The sequence below is a fragment of the Saccopteryx bilineata genome, chromosome 3 (genome assembly GCF_036850765.1).
Source record: "Saccopteryx bilineata isolate mSacBil1 chromosome 3, mSacBil1_pri_phased_curated, whole genome shotgun sequence".
Classification (NCBI taxonomy): domain Eukaryota; kingdom Metazoa; phylum Chordata; class Mammalia; order Chiroptera; family Emballonuridae; genus Saccopteryx; species Saccopteryx bilineata.
Window position 1 is genome coordinate 292215130 of NC_089492.1, and position 15143 is coordinate 292230272.

At 53.2% G+C, this 15143-nt stretch overlaps 1 protein-coding gene across 2 annotated transcripts in view; it reads right to left on the reverse strand.

The window, feature by feature from the left end:
• PRKCZ (protein kinase C zeta) overlaps positions 1–15143 on the reverse strand; it is an 82909-nt gene that overhangs the window by 10192 nt on the left and 57574 nt on the right. For both annotated transcript variants that reach the window (XM_066270665.1, XM_066270666.1), the window contains 4 exons: positions 14392–14473; positions 13021–13076; positions 9191–9379; positions 5733–5830 (listed from right to left, as the gene is read on the reverse strand). In XM_066270665.1, coding sequence (XP_066126762.1) covers positions 5733–5830; positions 9191–9379; positions 13021–13076; positions 14392–14473 — 425 coding nt within the window. The remainder of the gene's footprint in view (positions 1–5732; positions 5831–9190; positions 9380–13020; positions 13077–14391; positions 14474–15143) is intronic.

Genomic DNA, 15143 nt, shown 5'->3' on the forward strand with positions numbered 1-15143 from the left:
GAGTCTCTCTGACTGTCTCTCCCCATTTCCAGCTTCAGAAAAAATGAAAAAAAAAAACACAAAAAACACCTCATTCCTGAGGGGTCAGTGAGCATGAAAAAAACTCACTACTCAAAGGGTTAATTAAGCAAGGAAGTGAAAACACTGGATGAAGAAGACGGCTGACTGCCCCCTAGAGAGGACGTGAGCAGGTGAGAAGGTGGCTGCGTGCCCGGTGGGAGGGTGGCCCCGTTACCACAGGGACGTCAGTGTTCCCTGGGGGTATCCATAAGCTCAACGCAACCCAATAATCATGCTGGCTTCTTTTTCTTTCTGAACAAGACATACTGACTCTGAAGTTCAGATGAGGAAATAAAAAACAAAAAAATAGACTCTGGCCGGTTGACTCAGCAGTAGAGCGTTGGCCTGGCGTGCGGAAGTCCCGGGGTCGATTCCCAGCCAGGGCACACAGGAGAAGCGACCATCTGCTTCTCCACTCTTCCCCCTCTCCTTTCTCTGTCTCTCTTCCATTGGAGCGAAGTTGGCCCGGGCGCTGAGGATGGCTCCATGGCTTCTGCCTCAGGCACTAGAATGGCTCCAGCTGCAACCGAGCAATGCCCCAGATGGGCAGAGCATCGCCCCCTGGTGGGCGTGCCTGGTGGATATAGGTCGGGTGCATGCAGGAGTCTCTCTGCCTCCCCACTTCTCACTTCAGGAAAAAAAAAAACAACCCCAAACAAAAAAAAACCAAGCAGCACCAACGTGGCCCAGACAGCACTGGTTAACTCAGGGAGTGGGTACCACAATGGTTTCCTGCTCTGCACTTTCCTGCATTTTAAATTGTGTAACGTTTTTAAAAGAAGCTATTATTTTATGTAGTTTCTGATGTTATTTAATAGTTGGTGAAAACACAGCTTCAGGTTTGGCTGTGACAAAAAGAGCCCTGGCTCTGTCCTGTGAGTGGACACGGCTGGACAGGGCACATCGGCTGGACAAGGAGGAGGTGGCACCAGGACCTCCACTGTATGCAGACTTCTGAGTTGGGCACCAAGGTCACCACATCTTTCTGTGGCTCACACTTGGGTTCTTCCGTTCCCAAGAACATGCCCCCAAAGCATCCTGTCCCAGAGCAGCCAGTTGCTGCTAAAAGCTACTATGAATCGCATTCCCTTGCATAGTGTGGGGTCCCCAACGGCAGGAGGAGGACTCAGTCGCCAGCTTCTGGGGGCCAAGGCCGTGTGTCCGAGGGTCCCTGTCCAGGGCTTTGGGGGACTCCCAATGGCCGCCAGTCTACCACAGTTAACACAGGAATAGAATAAACCCCAAATCTTCTCCCGGGGTCCTGTCTCCTGTGACGCTGTGTGGCTCGGCAGTCCACTAGCCTTGAGTGGTCCCTGCTCCGGAACCTGGACCACGTGGGCTGTGAGCTTTACCCATTTTAGGTGAAAAGCGAGCGAAATCACAGGGTTTTAAGCCGTGACTGTGTGTCAGGAGAACAAAGGCTGAGATGATGGTCCCCCACTCTCTCTGCCGTGTGTCACTCAACATCTGCTCTATTCTGGGTTTAAAGTGTGACAGTAGCAAACTTATCGCGTGTGGAAGGTGCAGTGACTCACGTTCCTGAGGAGGGTGGCACCCGCCTGTCAAGGTCTTGGGGTGACTGCTGCCAAGGTCACGGCCCCTTCGCCCTGTCCCTGCTCCGCAGTTGTAACTTGTCCCGTCAGCACCTCCCGCTGTGGCCGGAGTGTGCTGGGGTTTGACGGGGCGGGCCCCACTTACCTGGTACATCTGCTTCCTTCCCCATCAACCTTCCCTGCCCACCATGGCTGACCGCTCCCTGACCACCCTCCTGGTTTCTCTACAGCACCTTCACAGCATCCCCCCCCCCCCCCCCCCCGGCCAGAACATAGGCACACGGTCCTGCCCTGTCTTCGCTAAAGGTGTGTCTCAGAGCCGGGTGTCAGCAGGTCACATAGAGTGGCGCTGGGCTGAGCATCCTGTGGGCACAGGGCCCACAAAGCTCTTCCATAAACACATAGGGTGTGGCGGGCACCTCTTTTTTAGAATTTTTCCATTGATCAGGGGAAGCGGGGGAAAGAGTGGGAGGCAGGGAGAGTGAAAGCATCAACTCACTGTTCCACTTCATTGTTCCATCTAGCTGTGTGCTCACTGACTGTATCTCATATGTTCCCTAACTGGGGACCAAACCCACAACCTCGGTGCACAGGGGCTGATGCTCTATTCATGCAGCCAGCCAGCCACGGCCAGACACTTTTGTTTTTGTTTTTGTATTTTTTCTGAAGTAAGAAACGGGGAGGCAGTCAGACTTCTGCATGCGCCTGAGGGAAATCCCAGCATGCCTACCAGGGGGCGATGCTCTGTCCATCTGGGCCGCTGCTCCGTTGCAACCGGAGCCATTCTAGCGTCTGAGGCGGAGGCCATGGAGCCATCCTCAGCGCCCGGGCCAACTTTGCTCCCATGGAGCTTTGGCTGCGGGAGGGGAAGAGAGAGAGACAAAGAGAAAGGAGAGGGGGAAGGGTGGAGAAGCAGATGGTCGCTTCTCCTATATGCCCTGGCTAGGAATTGAACCCGGGATTTCCATATGCTAGGCTGGCACTCTACCACTGAGCCAACTGGCCAGGGCCCAGACACCTTCATTTTTAGAGAACATATCCCATGTACGAAGTGAGTAGAGGTTCAACAGCCAATGTGAAGCAGCAACTGTGTGTCTCAGTGGTGGCCAGTCACCTGTGACCTGAGATGGTGCAGATGGGACAGAACTGTCCCCAAATGGCAATCTGATGTGGGAGTGGGGGGCAGGCTAAGGTTGCTAAACACAGAGGTCCCAGCTACACCCTACACCCTTTGGGTAGCTCTCTTTCCTAAAACAGCTTAAACTGAAGCTCTTTCCCCTGTTTGGATAATTCTGTAGTTAATTTCAACTTGGCAGCTATCTGGAGATGATGTGTCATTTTTCCTTAATACAGGTGTTTATTTTGTATTAAAAGCACCCCTGTGCTGTTGGTCCCATCTGTGTATACGTGGTGATATCAATGCTGACCTCACTCCACGTCACCCCAGGATTGGGGGAGAAAATAAAGAAATGCCCGTTTCTCCCCATTCAGAGACCCCAGTCTAACACCTAGGCTGTGCGCTAGCTTTCCTGTTTGTTACCACGTTTCTCCCGGATGGAGGCCACAGGAGCACTCAGCCCAGCTCCAGCTTTAATTGATGTCCTTTTGTGTCAACTGTGACACCCATGAGCGGAGGGAGAGCCCTCCCGACGCCTGCAGTGACCCCCAGCCACCCACAGCTGCTGTAGTCCCCACTGCCTCATCATATTCTATGACTTCACTGGCATGGGCATCCTGGTGGCTGTGCCCGCTAACAGCCACCCAGTGTCTGACCGAGTGAGCTGCTGGTTTTCATCACACAGGGGTTCAGACAAAGCTCCTGAAGATGGGTAACAACCAGAACAGGCCTCCCAGCAGCAAGTCCCTCCCCACTGACCACGCTGTAAACTTACACATCCCTGTCCCCAGAGGAGAGAGCTGAGGCACAGAGAGGTGACCCTGGGCAGGGCCGGCCACACAGGTAGCAAGAGGAAGGGCTGAACGTGGAACCCGGAGCCTCCGCTGTACGGCTGTCAGGGAAGGCTGAGAAACAGACCAGCATGAGGCCTGGTGTCGGCAGGGGACGCAGGCACCGCCTGGCATGTGCCCTTCTGGGTTAGGTGCCTATGCCACCTCTCACCATCTGCAGCTACCTTCCAACTCCACCAGTCAGATACGCCAACAGACACACAAACGCAGCCTGTCCGGTAGAAGGGCCCCTACCCTACACCCGCCTCCCGGCGGGCCCGCACCACTTTGTAAACCCGCGTTTGTCCAGATGCATCCGGGACTTTGAACTCTACTTCGAGCTGGTTGTGACGTCTTACTGGTCCCTCATTAATTACTGAATCAGGAAATCTGACAAGTGTTCACTTTATATTTATACCAAGAACATGACTGTACCTTAAAAAAAAAAATCATCCTCCAACACCAGGACTGCCTACGCAGTGTCAGGTATTAAAACATACCGCGCAGCCCTGCCTGTGAGGAGCTCCCGGCTCCCGTGGTGCACGGGCCTGGACAGAAGTGAAAGTGGCCCAGAAAGACACCCTGTCCTGGCGTTTCCAGAGGTCACTGTCGGGCGTGGCACGTGCACACTAATTATTCAGGACGCAGTCTCCCTGGTGTGACTGCTGTGTGTAGCCAACAAGTCTCTCGGACATCAGCTTGAAAAAGCAGTACAGGAAGTGGGTATGTCAAACGGACCCCACAGAAACACCTGAAGGATGAAGTTCTTGGAGCTCTGACCCGATACACCAGGAACATGGGCTGCGGAGCAGAGGGGCGGCAGTGGGGGGGGTACAAGGCTGAAACACTCGCCCCTTTACGTGCACACCTCCAAGTTCACGCAGGAGAATCTAAGATGCGTTTCGGGAGTCCAGTGAGGAGGAAGGGGGCTGGGGTGGGCTGACGTCCCTGGGGGAGTGTCATCTTGGAGCTGTGGTCAGTGCTAAGCAGAGGCCCAGAGACAGTATGCTGAGCAAGACACAAGGAATCCCTGAATGTTGAGCTCTGGGGCGGAGAGGCCACAAGCAAAGGACAGAGCCACCCCATCAGGCAGTGTGGCCGAGCCAGACTGACCAGGAACCAGGGGAACCCGGTCATCACAGCGTCCTGGTCCACATGCCCAGGAGCCTGGACAGTACCCCAGAAGCAATTCGGAAAGTAATCAGAGTAGCTCCGAAGCTGGAGAAAGATATCTCAGATCTGTGTTCTCGAATTGAGGCTTAGCGCCAACCGGGGGACTGACAGCCTGGGAGGCCCAGGACTGGACACCCCAGGAGGCTGTGGTGGGGTTCAGGTGGGAGGAGAAGGGGTGAATCTGAAACACATTCAAAAGGTGCAAGGCAGTGAGATCCGGGATAGACAAAAGCGGATTTGGGGGAAAAGCCAGCCAGCACAGGTGGGAAACAGGGATTGATGGTCAGGGGCTGAAGAGGGTGTGAGCCGCTAGTCTGACACACAGCTGAGCACGGCAGAGGCGTTAAGATAGTGACAGGTCTGCTTGCAAGGTCAGCCCTTAGCCGGAGTCTGGGTCTTGAACGGTAAATGGTTTCCTGCGCTGACATAAAACCACTCGGAAAGAATCTTAGCCTTGAACACAACCAGGTGCTGAGTCCTGAGAGGTCCAGCAAACCATCGAAACTGGGGTGCTCTTGAGGACTCCCCAGCAGGATAGTTGATAATTTTTCAAACAAACTAGGTGAGTTCAGCTCAACTGGCCAAAACATTCTAAACAGAGGACAGATGAAATATCCTAGAGTCTAGACCAATACTTTCCCAACCTTTCCAAAGCAGTAGAATCCTGACTTATGTGAAGCTTATAGGCGAAGATGTTAGTATTTATTGATTTACTTATTCCACGAATCAGCAGGAAACAGGAGCACAGACCCACCTCCTGTTCACAGGGGCACCCCGATACCCGAGCCAATGCATGCCCTCACGGGACAGTTTCAATAAATATTTTATCAATGAGGTTAAATCATTTACGTTCAGATGGATGAAGCTTACCAGTTATATCATTGAGAACAACAATATCTGGACAAACCAAAATGCTCCATACTTGCAACTAGGAGAAGCCTATGGTTTGTGCCAACTCGGCCTCCACGTAGTTCAAACCAGAACCACCCTTTTTCTTACCGACTAGTCGTCTGGAAGCAGGAGTGTAAGCCGACCAGGAAGGGGTTGCTGGAGGCCTGCTCAAACACATGCTTCTCTGTCTGCACCCAGTCGATGTCCTGAAAAAGACCAGAGGATGCTGACGAGGCTCCTGAGCACTCTTCCCGGGCATCCCGGAGAAGGGAGGATGCCTATAACCCCATTTGTGGAAGACAAAGCAGAGAAAAAAATAAAGCACCCATTTAGAAATATATCATCATCACTATCTCCATGACCATTATCTTTTATCATTCATCTGTCACCTTTACTGACCATCATCATCAACACCATCATCTAACCCATCACCATCACCACCACCATCATCATCACCATCATCTCCACCAGTGGTAGTCAACCTGGTCCCTACCACCCACTAGTGGGCGTTCCAGCTTTCATGGTGGGAGGTAGCAGAGCAACTAAAGTATAAATAAAAAGATAGATTTAACTATAGTAAGTTGTTTTATAAAGATTTATTCTGCCAGACTTAGTGAAAATCCGACATAAAGTACTTGGTAAGTAATTATTATTATATGCTTTAACTTGCTGTAACTCTGCTTTATAAATTTTATAAAGTAAAGTTACTCCCCTACTTTATAAATCACCATTACTGTGGAACCGGTAGGTAGTTACAAAATTTTACTACTAACAGAGATACAAAAGTGGGCAGTAGGTATAAAAAGGTTGACTACCCCTGATCTAACCCATCACCATCATCACCATTATCATCAATTATCACTATCATCATTGCCATCACCATCTTCACCACCATCATCATCATCACCATCATCATTACCACCACCACCACCATCATCATCGTTACCACCACCATTATCTCCATCACCTCCACCATCACCATCACCACCACCACCATCACTCATCACTATCTCCATCATCATCATAATCCATCATCTATCACAATCATCACTTATCACCCTTCCTACCACTGCTGCCAGCACTGTGCTGGCCTCTAAGTTACAGACTCTCCATGCACTGCTATGTGCTCCCCAAGGCAGCCTGGGAAGGTTGGCACCGACCCCACTGAAGACAAGAGGAAACAGAGGATGGAGTAGTTAAGCAGATTCTGCAGAGTCCCAGATCCATCTCCCCAGCACCGCTCCTCCCACAGGGCTATCCCCTTCCCAATCCATGCTGGAACTTTTTAAAAAGCTCTTCTCTTCCCTCTGTCTGTCAGGAGACCCCTGGAGTGGAATGACTTCAACTCCATCTGTCCATGCAGAGTGCTCCTAGCTCCCCCCATCTTCGAGCTCCAGACCTGCTCAGGCAATGGCTGCTGGGCAATGCCACTCGGCATCTCACCTGGCAAGGCAGGTCTCCAACAGAGCTCCTGACCTGCCCCGCCATCTGTTCTCCAAAGGCAGCCAGCCACCCAGATGCTCAGGCAGAAACCCCTGCTGGTCACCGAGACTCCTCCTTCCCCTCAGGTGCAGATCAAGCCACCAGGTTCTTTCGCTTGACTGCAGCTGCCTCCTCCCAGCCTGCTACACTAGTCACAGGTTCCGGGGATTAGGATGTAAACATTTCTCTTGGTGGGGCCACCATCTGTAGTGGCCCCATAGCCTTATGTCCACGGCCCAGGCTCATGGCCGTGGGACACCCATCTGTCTGTCTCTGTCTCTGTCTCTCTCTCAGACACACACACACACACACACAAACACAAACTCAGCTCCCACCCACCAACTCTTAGACTCGCCCTACTCCCGCAAGATCACCTAAGAGCCCCTACCTCCACACCTCAGCCACAGCAGACGGTGTGAAGATGCCGACAGTGAACCAAAGCAGCGACTCTTCCCAATGCCTTTTCTCTCAGGGTCCTATACCAGGGGTCCCCAAACTACGGCCTGTGGGTCGCATGTGGCCCCCTGAGGCCATTTATCCGGCCCCCGCCGCACTTCCGGAAGGGGCACCTCTTTCATTGGTGGTCAGTGAGAGGAGCATAGTTTCCATTGAAATACTGGTCAGTTTGTTGATTTAAATTTTCTTGTTCTTTATTTTAAATATTGTATTTGTTTCCGTTTTGTTTTTTTTACTTTAAGATATGTACAGTGTGCATAGGAATTTGTTCCTAGTTTTTTTTATAGTCCAGCCCTCCAACGGTCTGAGGGACAGTGAACTGGTCCCCTGTGTAAAAAGTTTGGGGACCCCTGTCCTACACAGTCAACCTCACACATTCCATCAGTTTCCCAGCGGCCCACTGTGCTGAGAAAGGGTCTGGACCATCTAGCAGTGCAGATGACCAGCCACAAGGGCACTGGCAACACACACCTCCCAGGGCCTCAGTTTCCTCACCGGTAAGGCATGGACACCACCACTCACGTGTGAGCTCAGCGTTCAGGGCTGAGGGGCCAGCTGGACAGTGTGGCCTGGAAACACCCAGCCCAGCCCTAGCCCTGCCCTCTCACCCATGAGCCCAGGCCAGGGAGACCTACGAGCCAGCAGCAGCCTAACAACGACAGCATCAGTGCCCACTGAATGCCAGTCCCCCTCTCCTTCTAAGACACAGAACCTGCATCTGGATGCGAAAGACAAAGACCTAAATACACGAGGTGAGCAAGCCCCTGGAAGGCGCTCAGTGTCACTAGTCACTATGGCCATGTAACCAACCCACAGTGAGACGCCACTTCATGCCCACCGGGCCAGCGCTAATCTAGACCCAGAAAACAGCAGGAACTGGGACCTCCACATGGGGTTGGCAGGACTGGGGGAAGGTAGTCTGGAAGCTTCTCAGACAGTTAAACATGAAATTGCCCTAGAACCCAGCAATTCTGCTCCTGGGTAAAGACCCAAAACATCTAAAGACAGGGACTCCAACAGATACCTCTGCATATGTGTTCACGGCAGCTCTACTTACAACAGCCAAACATCCATCCACAGATGGCTGGATAAACTGGAAGTGGCCCACCTGCACACTGGAATATTACTCGGCCATGAAAAGGGGCGAGGTCCTGACACGGGTGTGGGGGAACCTTGAACACCTGATGTGCCATGAGAGGAGCCAGCACACAAGGTCACAGTGTGATTCCGTGTATACGAGACACCCAGGACAGGTCACCCACAGAGACCGAAAGCACATTAGTGGTTGCCAGGAGCCCAGGGTGGGTGGTGGAGAGTGATGCTAATGGGGACAGGGCTCTCTGTTCAGGGGGATGAAAATGTCCTGGCCCTGGGAGACACAACACAGGGAATGTGCTCAGTGCCACTGGTGTACACACTTCACAATGGTCAATGTGGCAAATTTGGTGTGTATTTCACTTCAACAAAAGGACAAAGCCCATGGAGCCAGAACTAAGATCCACACAATACACTGTGATGGTCTCCTGGTGGCAACCCCGTGGCATTCCCTCTTTGGATACTCATTTCTGTGGTGTCATCGTGGCACCTCCCTCCATGGTGCTCTGTGGCACCCTGAGGGGCTGGCTCACCTCATCGTCGTGCACCAGCTCCTTCTTCACCACCTTCATGGCATAGATCTGGTCGTTCTTCTTGAGCCGCACCAGGAGGACCTTGGCGTAGCTCCCACGCCCAATGACCCTGATGAGGTCAAAGTCCTGCAGCCCCAGCCCCTGAGAAATTTTGATTCCGTCCATCCCGTCGATAACTGGCTTGAGGTCCTGAGGGAGGGCAGACAACAGAGAGTGGGAAGGGGGAAACATTTGAGACTCAGGATCCCTGTGTGCCCCAGACCTGAGCCCCAACCTGCTCATGAGTCATGACCCCACACCCTAAACAACCCCTGTGGTAGGCAGGCAGACAGACACGAGTAATGGCTACAAGCCAGGCACAGGAAGTCACTTGGGTGGAAAGCCCCGGGGACCTAGCAATAGGCAAAACCAGGAAGACAAGGATCTTGCCCACAGGGTACCCTTTCCTCCACATCATTGGTCATATGATTCAGACCCTCCCCTGACCTCTCCTCTCCTGGTGTGTTACTAGTCATAGGAGTCAGACCCCTTAGCAGGGAAGTAAGCAAGGGGGCCAGAGAACAGCCCTTAAGCATTAACCCCTAGGAATGACATCTAGGCCTCAGTTGTGTCTCAGCTCCAGGCCCAGAAAAACAGCAAAACCAGACAAGTCATGACATGGGCCGACCTCAGGACCAGCTAGCTGCATTGACTATTGATCCCCGACCCTGGCACTGACCAATCATTGGAGACTACCACCCTAAAAGAACACATCTGGAGAGCTGATGAGTATTGATTGAGATGCTCCCCTGGGATATCCCCTAAAATCTCCACCCTTAAAAGACCTTAGGACAGAGGACCCAGGGCACTGTCCCTCTGGCTACCCACCCACACCTTTCCCTTCCCCCTTCCCCTCCTCCTCCCCCACAGGCGTGCATCTCCTAAACTCTGAGGTATCCCAGGAGACTTGTATCAGGGGAGCAGCGGGCAGCAGCAGCTTGTCCCAGACTAACCCCCTGAACCTGTCTCCAAGGCCCCCTTTTCTCTGACTCCAGTGAGCTGACGGCAGCCCCGCCTAGGCTCTCCTGTGGCTTCTTCTGTAGCCTAGGCCCTCCCTTGTGTCCTTGTCCCCAGCTTTAGTAAATGTATCCTCAAAATCACCTGGACTCATGTTGTGAAGTTTTTCCAACACGATGTCAAGAACCCACAAAATACTACGGGTCCTAGGCGGACCCAAAGGGCCATGTCCTCTGATGACACACCCCCACCCCACTGCTCAGGAAGTAAAGCCAAGAACAAGGACTGTGCAGCTTTTGCTGGAAGGAGCTTGAAACCCAAAAGCTATTCGTTTCCACAGAACACAGCCCCATCACCAGGCACCGGTGGCCCTGCCATGAGTGATGCGGAAGCTTGAGGACAGCATCATCGGATGAGCTGAAGAGGTGACCACAGGTTCCCATGCCCCAGGGACATCAGGGCTGGGGCTCTGGAGCTGCCTGGACCTCCCAGGGCCTCACTGGCTCCTGTCTGTCAAAGCAAGTCTTACTGGAAATATATACATGATGAGTGAAAAAGGCAATCCGATTTAAGACATAATTTGCTTCCTGCCTGCGAATTATTTCTGGCGAGATTTGTGGTGGACAAAGGACGTCGGTAACTGAGTGGTCCTGACTTGTTGTGGACAGAACAGAACCACCAGGGTGGCAAAATCAAGTGATGTTTGTCAGAGACTTTGAGAAAGGTATGGCTGCTCCCTGAGGTGCTGCGGACAGGGGAAGCGCCGCCATGTGACCTCATTCATGAGTACAATGTGATTGTGCCTTCCTCCTGTCACCTAGAGCTGCCACAGACAGAGGCCACACTGAGCCTCTCTTGCCCGAGGTAGGGAAGAACAGGACAGGGCACTGAGGTCTGCTGGCCAGAGGGACCACACTGTGACACTGATCTATGAGAACTCCACTGGGTCTCTAGCCAGGTCTTAGAACGGAGCTCCCAGAACCCTTGGAATTTCCTAAGTGCCAGGATGTGTCTTTTGTTATGCTAATAAGGCAACTTTTGGAAAGCCCCTAAATCACTTAAGATGGGGGCTAGTTGCCAGGGAAACCAATCACGTGATTGGAGGGTTGGCACTTTCAGCCCCACCCCCGACCCCCAGGGAGGGCAGAAGGGCTGGGGATCGAGCTCCTTCTGTGGATGGCGACTGAATCAATCCCCGCCTGTGTTATGAAAGCCCCCACAAATTCCCAAAGAGAATAGCGTCCAGAGACCGTCCGGGTGGAAGACCACGAGAGATTCGGGGAGACTGACACCCAGAGAGGCTGTGGAATCTCCTCATTGAACCCCGCACACCTCGCCCCGTGCCCCTCTCCCACTAGGCTGGTCCTAAGTTCCGTCCTTCTAGAACAAACCAGTTGTCTATCTAGTAAGGGAACAGTTTCCCTGAGCTGTGTGAGCCGAGCTGCACTAGCAAACGAATCAAGCCCACGGAGGAAGGTCATGAGGTCGTCGCAACCTTCCACCTGCGGTTGACTGGGCAGAAGCGCCTGGACTTGTGACTGGCGTGAAGGGTGGGGGGGTCTCCCGGGGCAGCGCCCTTCACCTGTGGGGCCTGACGCTGTCCCCAGGAAGACCGTGTTGGAACTGGGTTAGACTGTAGGGCACCTGGTCAGCGTCAGCTGAGCACTGGGAAATTACTTGGTGGTGTGGAAAATGACAATGGAAAAAAAATAATAATTTGACAAAATAAATGATTTGACAAATATTACAGCTTAAAACACAGCCCTCTGAGTGAGGAGGGTGCTGAGAGGCCTGCACCCACAGCGGAGGACAGTGCCAGGGTCTGGAGCGCTGGGATGGCAGCAGCCGGGGATTCACAGAGGGTGTGCCCCACAGTGCCCGGCAGCAGCCCGTGGCGCTGGGTGCACCAGCTCCTGGGTGCCCCTCTCCTCCCAGCCCCTCACACTGAGCTTCACCACACTGTACATGGTCCCCAAAGACAGAGGGCCCCGTGCCCCATGTGAGAGGTGCCTGTGGATACCAAGGTTCCGGGCAGCGATCTTCCCTGCAATGGGGACACCTGTCCCAGGCTACAAAAGATGGTCATAGAAAATCTGAGAATTTGATCAGTGGGAGCGAGGAAACCAAACTACTTGTGAATGCAGTGACCATCTCAGTCTATCTACCCCTGTCTCTGGGCCCACAGACCATGCCAGTCCTGTAAGTGTGCCCAGAAGACACTAAGAAGTCCAGTGAGCCCAGCCCCCAGGAGCCAGCCTTCCCACCTTTCTCAAAGCACCTGAGCAGGGGTTTCCCGTGTGTGGGTCACCGGGAATGGCCACCAACATCGTGCTGTGGAAGCTTCCCGGACACCAGGCACGGTGCTAAGTGTTTATCCTCATGGAAAGACGCCATCATTATCCAAATATATGACAGCGGAGAATCCTGAGGTCAGAGGGGTCCCCTAACCCAGGCTCAGCCTGGGCCTGGCCCAGCCTGCAGATTCAGCCAACAACAGCTTGCCCCCATTCTGCGTGGCTGTGAGAAACACACACCAAGCACCATGTCCTCACCCTGAGATTAAGCGGTGGCTCACACTTTGCCACACTCACTCCCTCTCTGTGCATCTGGCCATTCAGAGATGACCACTATGCTAAAACACTTGAAAGACTTCCTGGACTTCAGCCCTAAATGCTTCAGTGTGGACGCCTGGATGCCCACTGGACCACGCTCTCATTTAAGTTGAGCAAAAATCCCCAAACACGTCTAGTTCATATTAAAATGCCCAGAACTGCATCAATGAGCTTCTAAATAGGACCCTGGACACCCCAGAGAGCCCCTCTCAGTACACTCACCTCAGAATCATCTTTAATGCTGTCGTCTCGTTTCCGGGTTGAAGAAATATAAGGAACTGAGGAAGAGAAAGAAAGAAGGCTGTTGCAGGTGTTGTCGGGTCTATGTCCCTGGACACAAGGACTAAGCCAGCGGTGCTCAGGGCAAACACAGGCAGCAGCCACACCCCCAACTCAACAAGTCTTAAGAAAATGCAGCTTTCTGGGCTTCAACCAGACCTGCTGGCTCTGAACATCTGGAGACGGGGCTTGGGAACCTGCCATTGTGACAAGTTACTGGGGGGATTCACCTAGAAGAAACTAGTCATCGACGATTTCGGTGTCCACCCTTCCAGTCTTCTCAGTGGAGACAGATGGACGGGGAAGGGGGCGGTGGTGGATGAGTGGTTGGTGTTGGTGAATGGGTGGGTGAGTGGATGGACTTATGAATGGAGAGATAGATAGGTGGGTGGGTGGGTGGATGGATAAGTGGATAGATGGGTCAGTGGATGAATACATGAATAGATGGATGGATCAGGGTGGGTAGTGGTTGGTGGATAATAGATGGTGGATGGATGGGTGGGTAGATGGATGGTGTTTAGTAGATAGGTGGGTAAGTGGATAGGTGGATAAGTGGATAAATACATGGATAGATGGATGGATCAGGGTGGGTGGTGGTTGGTGGATAATAGATGGTAGATGGGTGGGTGGCTGACGGATGGGTGACAGATGGGGGATGGATGTGTGTGGAGGTGGGAGGTGCTCTGGTCTCATTTCACCATTCGAGGGCTCCTGGGATGAAATCATATTTATCAAGTGAGGGCTAGAGCTCTCACACACCCTTGTGAGAGTACATGGACTTTGGAAGTTCAGAGTTGGGCCATCACTCACAATGGTATTCAAAAATCCCCCCCCCCAAAAAAAAAAAAAAAAAGATCTATCCCCACCAAAAAAAATCCTATAAAACCCCGGGAACCACAGCAGCATGCCATGTGCACAGTGGCTGCCCAGTGGGCCTTGCTCCTCACAGAGCTCAGCTCCGTGCTGCAGCTGATCTACAGGAGGGTCTGGCATGGCAGCTGCTACACTGGCTGCCTTCTAGAATGTCCCACGTAGGCACAGAGGGGAGACCTTGGGCCTGGACTCCGATGGCAGCAAGTCACGGAGCCATGGGCCCCGGGGAAGGCCACCTGCCCTGCCCATCTTTGCTGGAGCTGAGCGGAGGCCCTGGAGAGCATGTCCCCAGTCCCACTTATGGCAGCCACGCTGGTTGACACCGACCCTCAGAGAGCAGACAGGGTCTAGAAAGGACTCGTGGTCAGAAAGGGGGAGGCCAGCAGGTGTGGCAGGGCGAGCAGAGCCTGGGCACCCCAGCAGGAAGGAAGAAACCCTTACTGCCATCGGTCTCCTCAGAGGGAAGGTCCACATCGCCGTCCTTGTCATCTGCTGCAGGTTCTTGGGAAGGCATGACAGAATCCTGCAGAGAGACAGGCCGTTACAAAGTGACTGGCCGGCGTTACAGTGTAGCTTCTGGACACACTGCAGGACTTTTAAAAACCACCTATTAAGGCCCTGGCCGGTTAGCTCGGTGGCAGAGCATTGGCCTGGCGTGGAGTCCCGGGTTCGATTCCTGGCCAGGGCACACAGGAGAAGCGCCCATCTGCTTCTCCACCCCTCCCCCTCTCCATCCTCTCTGTCTCTTCCCCTCCCGCAGCCGAGGCTCCATTGGAGCAAAAGTTTGCCCGGGCGCTGAGGGTGGCTCTGTGGCCTCTGCTTCAGGCGCTAGAATGGCTCTGATTGCGGCAGAGCGATGCCCCGAATGGGTAGAGCATCGCCCCCTGGTGGGCGTGCTGGGTGGATCCCGGTCGGGTGCATGCGGGAGTCTGTCTGACTGCCTCCCCATTTCCAACTTCAAAAAAATGCAAAAAAAACCCCCAAAAAACCCACCTATTAAAATATATACATTGTTACACACGTTAAACATGTTTGATACAGACTGTTACCTTGTTGCCACGAAGTTACCTGGGATTCCACAGGGAGTAGTGCCCACTAAGGCACTAGCAGGTGCTTTAATAAAATGGGGGTTTCCATATAATGCTCGGTCACCTCCCCACCCCGCAACGCCACATCTGCACATGTGAGCAGCC